Here is a 13,077-nt window from a genome sequence, read left to right as displayed (position 1 = left end):
TCGAAGGGGACTATTCTCTCCGTTTTGGATTTACACTTGAGGCACCACGAGTCCATAACTGTTATATGAGGAATGGATATTATTGTAGACCTAACACGATCCCGACGAGAGAGTGTCCTTGATGCCTTTGATGGATGTAATCGACTCAATACTATCCACAGATGCTATCGTTGTTGTAGTTACATCGAATTATACACTGATCCTTCAGACACTGTGTGGAGATAGCGCACGAAATCATCGGGAGGAGGTAAACCAAAAGAATCGAAATACTCTATATCGTTCGAATGAGGGTCATTCACGATGGCGACCCATCATAATAATTTTGCAGGTTAATGGCAAAGCTCTCAATGGGTGTCATCTGTTTAACAAGTTGATCTTGAGAAAATACACCTCTGAAATGGGAAACGCTGGATCCTAGGAGATGTTTGAGATCGAAGTTGCCTAAGACCTTTTTTCTCATACCCTTGCCTCTCGTGGTTCCTGTCAGCTGGAGTCCTTTTCCGAGGCCAAGCAATCCTAGCAATAACGATCCAACGATGACCTTTAGCAAATGTCCGATAATCCTCCTTGTTTGGATAGTTGAGATGCAGACAAATTTAGAAGAAGGCATTCCGAGCTTTCTTATGCTTAGCGATAGATATCCCTTGACGTTGGGTCAGCATGATCCGATCAGATCTAAAGTGTGTTGATGTTTTACTATATCAAAAGTCGTACACCTCCTTTGGGACGCTGATTGGATCGGAAAGTAGTTCCTTGTCGAGTGATGATAAAGTCAGTCATAGATACTATGGCTGGTCATCTCAACATGAGAGGCCACAATCTCACCAATCACCGACGTAAGTTATCCGTCATTAACGGGTGGCACGATGACGGAAAATCTCAACATGGGTGGCATGAGTTTATACGGACTTCCTTCGTCAGCGGCGGGTCTTCTCAGCATGTGGGAGCTTCCGATCTGGAGGTATCGCTGGCTGGCGAATACATCTCCACGACTGTCATAACGATCGTCCCTTCTGCACTGAACTAATCTTTAATACACCCTCCATGCATTCTCCTCAACGACTCGGACATAAAAACCACAATTTGACATCGGAGATGCCAAGATCAAAAACTCGTACTCATTTTCCATTAAAAGACACAATACATGATACATCATTTACTACTCGAAGAAAAATCCTCTTCAGCATGGAGTCGTTCTTAGGCAAGTTCGTCGAGCTCTCAAGTTTAAACAAATCTCCATGGATGAAATCCTATGGCGACTTCGGGGCCCCGAGTGGCCGAGTGGTTTAAAACGCTGTGCGTTACGGATCACTGCCATCTCACCTCTGTCTGCGTGGGTTCGAGTCTCGTATTCAGCCAATGTGGGTATGTGAGAAAGCTTGCCAGTAGCTTCTCGTGGATCGGTGGTTCTTCCCGGGGTTTTCCTGGGTTCTTCCTCCACCATTACTACTGGCCGCCATGTATAGTCTATCGTGTGCTGAAAAATGACGTTAAACCCTACAACAACAACAACTAAAACTACGTCGGCTTCAATACACAACAACGCGCCAATACCAGGACGGACTTCGGTAAAAATTTCTTTATTCATTAATCTTTGATCTTAGCAATTATCCAGAAAAAAGCCCATTTCACTGTAAAGACAATAAAAAGAAACGTGGAAAGTTCAAAGATGAAACTTGTGGAATACCCATCACAGAATGTATAGGATTTCGATCCAAAATGTATTGCATTGCACTCGACGATGATGCTATCCCGACAAAAGTCAAAGGAGTAAAAGAAAACGGTCATCGGTCACATTGCCACCATCGATTATTACACAGAGTCATTACATGGATATTTACGTTACTATTCCACGAGAACCTTGCGATCACAACTCATCAATAAAAATGAACTATGGTCCTTCAAGGACAAATGCTGCTCTAACGATGGTATTCACACACTCTCTCATGGACATTATCGCACACAGTAAGGAAAACAGTGAGCCAGAACCCTCATCAGAAAAAAGTGAGCCCATCTCACGTAAACAGGAGAACTCATCTAAGGGAAAAAGTTAGTCAGAACCACCTTCCATCACACAATGATGAGAGTTGTCAGAACCCCCATTTATCAACTACTAGTGCAACTCGTAATTTTAACAATAAGGCATCATCAATAAACAAATTCATCGAACTGCAACTAGACCACGTAACAGTTTTGGTAAAATTTTAGAATTACTTCAATTATAAAGTTTATGTAAGACGGAAAAGCTCGTTGGTAATTTATTTGCACTTGCCATAAATAAATACACATACATACACACACACACACACACACACACACACACACATACATACATACATACATACATACATACATACATACATACATACATACATACATACATACATGCATACATACTAATAATAATAATAATAATGAGGACTTTGTATAGCGCCTAGAAGCTCTAAGCGCTTTACAACATTAGACAACACCTATAAGATAAAACACATATAATGATATGATTACAAAAACAAACAACATGAAATTAGAAAACATTTTTAAAAAACATGCTGATAATATTTAAAGTAGGAAATATTATTAGGTCGTTAACTTTGTTATTGCAGTCGAAATAAGTGAGTTTTGAGAGCCCTCTTGAATGTGATCACTGTGTCTTTGTGTCTAAGTTCAGTGGGCAGTTCATACCACGTTACTGGCCCATGGTATGCAAAAGAACGCTGTCCATATAACTTTGTTTTCATAGTGGAAATAATGAACATACGATTGTCAGAAGAGGAGCGTAAGTATCTTGCTGGTGTGTACACATGGATGAGGTCGGATAGGTATGTTGGACTAGAGTCCGACAGTGAAACGTAGCACAGAGAACACATTTTGTGTTTGATTCTGGATAGCCAGTGTAGGGTACAGGGCAGCGGGGAGGTGTGCTCTGATCGTGGTACTCTAAGTATGATCCGAGCAGCTGTGTTTTGAACTTTTCGAAGTTTCTGGAGCAGATATTGAGATGAACCAGACATAATTGAGTTACAATAGTCCAGTCTTGAAAGTACTAATGAACAGACAAGTGTTTTAGTGGCATCAACTGAAAGATATTTGCGAATTGAGCTGATGCGTCTCAGCTCAAGATATGCAGCCTTGCATATGTTCATAACATGTTGGTGCAATGTAAGAGTACTGTCCAGAATAACAATTAGGTTTCGTACTGATTGTGTGAATTTAATGTTGGTGTTACATGCATACATACATACATACATACATACATACATACATACATACATACATACATACATGCATACATACATACCTATAACACCTCCAATAATTCCTCCGATTGACGCTGATTTATCTTCCTCGGCTTTAAATATAAAGAATATTTAGTGAAGAAAGAAAGAAAGAAAAAAAGAAAGAAAGAAAGAAAGAGAAAAAGAAAGAAAGAAAGAACGAAAGAAACAACGAGAGAAAGAAAGAAAGAAAGAAAAGAAGAATGGGAACAAAGTGACGTTCGCTAGTTGAAAGAGAAGGCAATAATAAAGATGAATTGGTATATGACTTCAGTTGCTTTTGCTATTGATGTTTCTTTTCTAGTACAATTCATTTTTATTTCATAGTTGGACTATTTTGATAAGGTGTACAATGCTGATAAATTAAACACAACATTAGAAATTAAAGACTAAATAAAGGTAAAGCAAATCAAACCGATTGTATGCAATTAAAGTTATTATCTTACCTCCTTCCATGTATACCTCGACATTTATTACATTACTCTTCTGACATCATTCATTTGACTATAAACATAGTTGCACACAAATATAATACATACGAGAAATTAAATTTCAATTACATCACGATGGCGTTATCCATTATAAGATATGTTGTAGATAAAAGATGAGGCAGTTAGAAAACGTATGTAAAATGGCAGTTTCATTCTGAGTATACATTAATAAGCTAAGTTTACTAACGTGTGCGGAACGTGTAAGGCATGTTTCCAAGTCTCTGCCCTTCAAACCCTAGACTGAAAACCACGTTGTGGTCCTGCGATGCATCCAGTCCGATCATGTCTACAAATCTGGTGTGTCTGCTGACAGTGTAAACCTTGGTTGAGCCATCTTGTGTATACAGTACGATCACGATATCCGTCCGTCCGTAGCAGGATTCGGTTTCAGGAAGATCCCATTCAAGCCGAACGCTATTTGCGGTACTTTTAGTTACACGTATATTGGTTGGACCAGAATCTTTAACAATGTATGCAAATAAATTGTTAACTGTTGGAGAAAGGTAGAGCGATACCGTATATGCGAATGCCTATTTTCTGCCAACAATTCTAGTTATATTTATTTGAGAGAACCGGAAAAGTGTTTTAATTTGAAACATACCAACTGCTGAAGTCCTTCGTAGATTTTAGTAACCATCTCATACACTATCTGTGATTTTGTATGTTTTTCCATTTTTGTACATGAGACACCTACGATCGCTTATGCTTAAAATACATGTATATTTTAATTTGGCTGTAATGAGCATGCAATCTAAAATGAAGTCTTACCTTATCTCAATGAATTATTTGTATGCGTTGAGAATGGTAGAGGAGATGAATACCAATATTATAGAAATGTTCTTGGGCGATTACTTTTATTTGAACTCAGTCTCACTGTGAAATGAATACAATATTCTCTTCATTCTCTCAATTCAGAGCAATACTTTTTGAACATTAGTCTTCAAATTACTGAAGAAAAGACTGTCAAAATTTTGGTGAGATTACTTACATTTTTCAAGGCCATTCAATTCATGTATTTTGTCAACCTACAAAGAAGAAAAAAAAACGATTTATTTTATGAAGGAACGATTCCTTTATGCAGCAATTTTAACTGCTTGAATGTTGAAAAATAGTAGGTGATATCGCTGCATTAAAAGCTCTTTTTTCCAGAAATATATTGTTTGTTCTCATATCATAATGGAGAATTATATAATACTGTGGTTCATTTGATTGATACATTCAAACATGTATATTTTTTATACAGAACCGTTTGTAAATTTAGAGCATACGATGAACTATAAATACACAATATGTATACATGATATTACAGTGACATCATGAAGTCGAGGCATACGTTACTAAAAAATAACTTTCCTTTTTTAGTGCAATGGTTCGATTAAAAAGAAATTATTTGTTTCCATTTTTGCTATAGTGCTTAAAAGAATTTTAATACCTCATTGATTTAAAAATAGATTATAAAGAGCAGCAGGAGGCACAATCACAAAACTAGTCTCATTCAATCTGCATGTTATACTGTCATTGTCTCCCTTTTAATGTCTTTTATTTTCTTAGCACAGAATAGAACAAAAAATATAAGTGGTTAAATAAGACCGTCGATTGGACTAGCCAAACGTTGTCCCCATTTTATCATTTCGAAATTTGCATTTGGGGTACAAACTGTAAAGGAAATAAGATAAGCACGGCTGCTTTTAAAGAATGTTCTTTGTTTCGAGATCCTCTCACAATATGACGCTAGGATACTCACGGTAACGCTAAACGTGGTCTCTAACAGTGCTTGGTTGTAAACTGTGACCTCAACAGTGACGTTTACTTTGTCTAAGTCCTCCTTGGCCATCATAAACCAGCAATTGTCCAGCTCCAAATTCTGAGCAACTATGAAGCACTTCTCAAGGACACATTTGCATTCGTGAGCTTTGCAGGATATCTATAAAGAAAGGTAACACATACAGTCGCGCTGAAAGTATTTTTGGGCATAGTTTTGTTGTATGCTGTCACGATTATACGGTTCAACTCCACCTTCGCATTCATAAGCCAGCTTATGTACAGCTTCGGATTCTGAATGCGAATGGTTCGATTGTCCATTTAAACGGCGCACACGAAGCGTCGGCTAAACTACAATTGTATCTCTGTTAGATATATCAAAATGTTGAATATTAGTCCTAATTAAGAAAGGAATAATGGGAATTTGTTTCGCGTATGTAATAAAATACAATAATCAATATCCACATCGTTTCAATTGATATTTTAGTTTTTAATTTCTAACAGGTATAAATACTACAAATGAAAATCAAATTTAACAATGCATCGACGGACAAACACTTAGAAGGGTTCTCATTTTGGGTGATTGATAAGCATTTTCTTGACACATGTGTGAAGTACTTATTGTTTATTCTTATGTTTAGTAAGCAAACGTTTCATACAAGTAAATTAGGTTATCTCTTACAACGCATCCTCTTGAGTTTTGGAAGATTAATGTTTGACACAATCAGTTCGCATGCAACAGAGATGCAAATGATAGTGTCTCCTACATTACTCACGTTTTTCACTGACGCAGCGGCGTAACCATTGTACTGAATGTGCCTTGTATCGTCTCGAATCAGCGTGAATCCGATCTTATGAACTCCACTATCAGCATCCCATGCATCGAACGTTAGTCTATAAGAGAGACAACTATCGTGCTGTTCTTGCTGTATGATATGTTTTAAAGAAATTCCATGATTTGTTAAATGCATCGAAAAGAATCGTTAGAAATTTAAGCTGTTTATTATCACTTCCGGATCTAAAATTAATAACGCCATTAAAACGCGAGCTCTAATTTTCAGCGTTTAAAAGTATTTCAAATATTTCTTTTCAGTTCTTTAACTTCTTGTTGTATGCCTTAATCATGAACATAATGTGAAACGCTTTATTATAAAATCAATAGAGTCCAATTTTATATAAGAATGTATCATCTATGAACAATTTTGGTTTCAGTTGTTTTCGGAACCAAAGGTTAAATGCGTAAAGGTTATTTCCATGACATGACATGATTCGAGGAAGTTTATACAATAAAAAGAACTAAATAAGGATGTTTATAATTGATTTTAACAATACTTTCAAATAGTTAACTATTTGGGTAGTTTATGGCCCCTGATTCAGAGACGTTATATAACAAAAATCGCTTACCGGTAAGTTTCATTAACAAAATAAGAACAGCTGAATATATTTTCGATATTTTGTCTAAAATGTATTATACCTCGATGTGTGGTTATAGGTCCCGTTTTGATTCCTGAGAAAAGCAAAGTCGTCTGACAAATAAGGTGGCGTGGAATCAAAATGAACTTCTGTCTTATCAGCCTTAGTATTGTTGAGAACATCGTGTGCTCGCACCCAAATTCGAGCGAACTTCCCATCTCTGAGCATTGCACTAAATCTATGACTTTCAGATAGTCCATTGACGTTAATCCATCCATTAACCGGTTCATCAGTGTCATCTGTGTAAATAGCATTCACCTCAAAGCGGACTATGCCATTCTTGTTAGGCTTTTCTTCGATAGTTCTTTCACCATCATTGTCATCAAATCCAGGGTAGACAAATCTGTTCATTTAGTAGGAATTTGAAAGAAATAATTTCATACTGATTGTTTGTTTTGGAGATTGCAATATGCATAGGTTAAAGCATTTGTTTGGTAAAATATAGTAGTGCAGTATTTTGTCAGAAAAAAATAGGTTCATATTTTTTTTATACAAATGTAGTAATCGTTAATTTATATACTCATTTCCTTTCCGTCCCAAGCCTAAATAAAACAAATGACACACTACCAGAAAAATGTTATTGAATGTATCCTGGATTCCGAAGTATATACACAACCGTCTATTGAACAATGCACGTTAACACTTTTCATGGGCACATAGCACCGCCTAACGACCACATAAATTTCTTGGTTTCGTATCGTGCGCTCAGTCATTCGTTAAAATATATCTCTTTTTCCGCTACTCAAAATTGGAATTTGGAATCTATTGCGAATGAATGCAGCATGGAACAACTTTTATAAATGGCCTGGAATAGAGGGATTTTGAATTTCTGTTGATTAAAGTAAATTCTGCTTTTCGAGTCGCAATCGACTGGATTTATTACCTGGGTTAATTCCGTACGATGTTCATATGACTGTAGGGACTGGCCTTGATGCAGCGGCACAGTCGGTTTTTTTTTTTTTGGTATGTTATTAATTGTTTGGAATCATAAGGCGGGAAAGACATGATTTTTTTAAAATTGAAATTCTCCAAAACATGCATCATTAAATATTGTTTGCTAGACGATATCAAATTCAGTTCCTTGGGGGTAGGGCAGCAAAAAAGAATTTGGAATGTGGTTTCTGATGGAAATGTAGTCTAAATTACAGTACAACTTCGCCATGTGTATCCATTTTTAGAAACCATGTAATCCTGATTGACAGAAATAATTAAGTAAGTAAATTTTGAGGAAATTCAAGATGCCAAAAGTTATGTATTTTTCTTGTTGTTATTGCTAAATTCAATCTATGTTTATGTCCTATCTATACTATCTTTATATACACATGTGAGCACGGTTCATATTCTGATCCATCGGATACGCTAATAGTTATGAAAATTTCTCGTAAATAACCATTTAAACCACAGAAAAGTATTTTCCATACTGCGTGTACCTGTTTTGTTGTGAACATTGCGGATATCATATTTATTGGTCTGCTTGGTTGAAAGTTTCTTCTGTAACTTAATGAACTCACACATATTGTCAACTCTTTCAAATAAAACAAACAGATAGATCAGGATATCTACATACAAATCTAATAAATCAAACACCCTGGTGTCTGCTACACTCTGGTGTTTGCTTACAATCAAAAGTACTTCTTAACAGACTATACTATTTGTATACAGACGTGTCGTGCAGTATGAAGGAGTGCAGTATGGAGAAATACTGTAAAGACACTGTAAAGTTAACGGAGTAAACAAAATAATATATAATAAATATATGTCATGAACATGCACTGGCCTCTGAAATATGTTCGTATAATATCCCTTGTTTTGCGATCATTCTAAGAGAAGAATGTAGTATTTGTCCTTTAGAACTTACAATCAGCCTTTCACTGATTTGTATAAAGCATTAATCATGTTATATTTCAAATTACTGTTGTTACCGCAAACCAAATATCGTTTATGTACCCAAAATATGAATACTTTGTTCCTCTTTTGAAGTACTTATCCAGATGGACAAGGTTCTGAGTCTAGTTTGAGTACAATCTTGTAGTAGTAAACCGTTCTTATTTTAAGACTGTTTGCTAAAACAATCTTATTTCTTTCCGAACAAGATTTATTTCCTAAATCAGGAAATACAAACTTGCTGAGGATTTTTGTTACAGTGTACATCTGAATAAACATGAAATATATGATGTACATTTTTTGATATACAATTTCTAGGCTAGCCATGTATTCATTGCCATCAAGATTCAGACAGTTTATATGGAATAAACAGCCGATACTATTTATGCAAAAACTACTCCAGAAAGTTATGATGTCTACGAAATCGCTTTGGTCACGATGCTTTCATTGTGTTAAAGAGTTTTCTTAATAATGTTGAAACATCTTGAACGCCTGAAGCGTTGCCATTTGATATGGACTTTGGGTCAGACGAAACTCCATAATTCTGTCTTGAAAAATGCCTAGTTACATCGCCATAGCCATTGGAATTTGAATATCGTAAGTTAGAACGGGTAATAAAGAGGACGATGGACGGGTGTCCGTCTTTCTAATAAAAATATCAATGTTAAGTGTTAAATATTGTTTTGTTGCGAAGAACCCATCCCCACAAGCTCTTGAATTTTTGAACTTCCACGTTGATCGGTCGCATAGATAGATGGCCATTGACATGCAAAATTGAAATATCCTGGAAGAGAATTACAGTCTTGCTTTTTTGACACTGTACAGAAATCGTTATAATCCAATTAATGATAAAGTGATACCCTCCAAATACAGAAAGGGACAGATACATTTTGTGGAGATGGTGTCTAATGACGAGTATTTAGTACAACCGCCAATTGGACCTCCATCAGTTGTATCCAAGTCAACAGAAGAACCTGCGCAAGACATTAATGTACATTCAGCTCGTTTTAAAACAAAACGTCTCAAACAATTTTCTGACATGTGCTTACAACAGCAATCAGATGACACAGGCCGTTCTTACCTTTCTAGATGGCATGCAGTAGTTGATCAACTATGCTTTTGTTTTATGTAACTATCAATCGGTGAGAAGCTCTGTTCCTTGCGATAGCTGCAACTATTTGCAGAGAATGTATCTTCAGAGGATCATTTACTTGGAAGAAAATGAGGGATATTCTCAATTTTTCTCAGCAAATGTTGCTTCGCAACTCCAAGATAAACGTCCAAAGCAGAGGCTATTCACAGTCGATATTCGGTGGAGCGAGAACCCTTCTTTCATTCTAAACTGGTATGAACATTAATGCTGCAGCAAAATGCAAAACACCAGTCGAACGACTAGTCAGTCTAAGTTATGTGAACTCATAAAGTCGTGTCCTCCATCCAGAATCCAATTATCCTTCTCCGTGAGTGATCAATTTAAATACTATAGAAAGGTTTGTCTCTTTAATATGCGGAAGAGAGTCTACACGGTTGTTGCACTAATTACCATTGAACATAAGGGCTATTCCACAACAGCTAACGGATTATTTCACATACTGTTTGTTTTCAGTGTAATTCAGTTCCCTACTGAAGACAACACTGGCATTTGTGGAGAGCTCCCGTTCTTTCCTCTAACATTGAAACAGAGAAGGAGCCATATTTTACGGATTCTTACAGCATGTTTGTGTGAACAATGGTGTATTATGGTACGCACCAGTTATTGCACTAAGCATCCAGCCCAACATATAATAGCATTGTTTTAAACTTTTATATAATTCATAAATCCTTCTTCCTTTTCTACTTCTTTATCGTCATCATCACCTACTTTTTGTTGTAGAATTTTTTTAAAAATTAAAACGTTTGCATAGAAACGTTCATATTTAAGTTTGATAAATAATAATAATAATAATAATAATAATAATAATATTTTTTAAAATCATTACTGTTGTTGTAGTTGTTGTTGTTGTTGCCATTGCTGTCTTCTTCAGCCCTTGAATGCTCTTGCTCATGGTTGTTTTATTTCCGTACGAGTAAATTATGTTATTAAATACCCACATATTTTCAAAATGTGTTTCTTTTGACAAGACTTCCTTAACTCCATGTCTCTAATTGTCTCTCCCTCCATGTAAACGAATCTTTGAATACTTATTTTTTGTCCTCTGTGATTCTATCAGTATTCAATCATGTATTCATTCTAGAAATCTTATGTGCCGAGAAAGGGTATAATTTTCTTACTAATATACATGAGAAATTATCAAAGAGGTTCTCAAAAGAACAGTAACTCCCTATAGATTTCACTAAATGTTCTTTAACTAAATACACCCCCTCTCCCGTGTGCATGCAATGGTATCAAGGAAATTTCAATGCATTTGCAATTTGATAATTTCGGCAGTCTAAAGTTACAAGTACGTGCAGTTCCATTTTCTAAACTACAGCATTTACATGGCTAAGTACATGGACGGGACAAGCGCACACACACGCACGGTCCAAATCTATCTATTGACAAGCACGAAACCTTTACTTTAAGAGCAAGGCATCACTTATAGATAAAAGCGACATTGCTTTGTTTTAAACTATGTTCTAACCACGCACATAGTAAATCTCATAATGCTCAATGTTAAGACTGGCAGGAAAAAGACTCTTATATGCACCATTAGGTTTGTTGCTTCATATTAATATAAACTAATATTCGCCACAAAAAAAGAACAAACAAACAAACAAGAAGTACAAATAAACTTACTTCTCGCTTTTTAGGATGCCGTCCCTTTGGATTTCTTGGAACTGGATTGGATAGGCGCTAACTTTGTTCAACAGTTTTCCGTCTACGATTAATTTATTGAAAAAATGGTTCGTCCACTGTACTGTGAACTCTGTTTTTGTTCCAATTTTTACCGTTTGCCACATGTATCCGCTCTCGGGTACGGCTGAGGAAACAAACAGTGTCTTGTCCTCCTCCTCCTTGAAGATAATATTTGAATCCGAATCATAGAGAACTAAGCGTCTAGCAATCTTAGAGTTATTTGCCTTATCGGTTACTTGCAGTAGAACAGAGTACATTCCGCTTTCAAGTGGTTTGTGGATGTAATTGTAAGTCGTTTCGTGGGTATGGTTGATGTCTGCAGAATGGACCGGTTTCAGGGGTGTGGTTTCTGTAAGGTTACCGTACAGAGTTACTGAGAGTTTGAAAATTTCCAAGTGGTAACTCTTTATACCAGACATGCTGTCTGTCCATCCACCCCACGTAATATTTACGGGTGACTGTAAAAAGACATAGTGAGTAAAGGATGGTTCAAATCATATGCGATAACTTTAAAATAGAGAGAGAAAATTGGCGTGAATCAACAATTAAAACAAATAAATAATGATAAAACGATTAAAAATTATAGACAGAAAAAGTAAAATGAGCTACCGTATTAACTAAAGACTGTACAAAATTTCATATAATTTCTAATTTCCATGATATACATTACTTATAAATAAAAAATTGATTCAAATAATAATAATAATAATAATAAGAAGAAGAAGAAGAAGAGGAATAACATTATTATTAGTATGATTATTATTGTTATTCTAAAAGACGATATTTAAATTGAAATGTTGATAGTACATTGGGAAATAAATATATATATATATATATGTGTGTGTGTGTATGTATATATATATATATATATATATATATATATATATATATATATATATATATATATATATATATATATATATATATACATATATATATATATAGTTCAAAATGTAGCCAACACCATGAATAAACCTACTTCAAATGTAAGCATTGCGATTAATAAACTAATGCATACATAACACAGTAGGAATTATTGCTCAACTAGAGATAAACTTCAAAAAAGAATTACAGATATTCGAAATGATATGTCAGATCTAATTGTCAAATAAAATGTCAGCATGCAATCGTCACAACGCCCAAGCCCCATGCTAATTACGAAGTTAATTATCATAGATGATCAGGCAGTGTCACTAATATCATTGCTATCTTATTGTTTACTTATGTATGTCACCGTGATAACAGTCTAATAAAACAGAGACTAATCAAATTGTTCCTGTCCCGTCAAGAATATGACGTGAAAGTTGAGTTCAGGGCTGGATGACAAATTAATGACATACGTGCATAAGTAAATACG

The 13,077-nt window shown here is 35.5% G+C and overlaps 1 protein-coding gene across 1 annotated transcript in view; it reads right to left on the bottom strand.

The window, feature by feature from the left end:
* The window catches only part of LOC149784063 (uncharacterized), a 74,744-nt gene that overhangs the window by 21,000 nt on the left and 40,667 nt on the right, over positions 1-13,077 (bottom strand). The window contains exons 9-15 of the mRNA XM_089932162.1: positions 11,661-12,178; positions 7,002-7,343; positions 6,304-6,421; positions 5,511-5,690; positions 4,755-4,791; positions 3,954-4,226; positions 3,299-3,349 (exon numbers count right to left, since the gene is read on the bottom strand). Coding sequence (XP_089788288.1) covers positions 3,299-3,349; positions 3,954-4,226; positions 4,755-4,791; positions 5,511-5,690; positions 6,304-6,421; positions 7,002-7,343; positions 11,661-12,178 — 1,519 coding nt within the window. The remainder of the gene's footprint in view (positions 1-3,298; positions 3,350-3,953; positions 4,227-4,754; positions 4,792-5,510; positions 5,691-6,303; positions 6,422-7,001; positions 7,344-11,660; positions 12,179-13,077) is intronic.

This window comes from Sinohyriopsis cumingii, chromosome 14 (genome assembly GCF_028554795.1).
Source record: "Sinohyriopsis cumingii isolate HCF-2022 chromosome 14, ASM2855479v2, whole genome shotgun sequence".
Taxonomy (NCBI): Eukaryota; Metazoa; Mollusca; class Bivalvia; order Unionida; family Unionidae; genus Sinohyriopsis; species Sinohyriopsis cumingii.
Note: the sequence above shows the minus strand (reverse complement) of the source record. Positions and strands in the feature narration are given on the sequence as shown.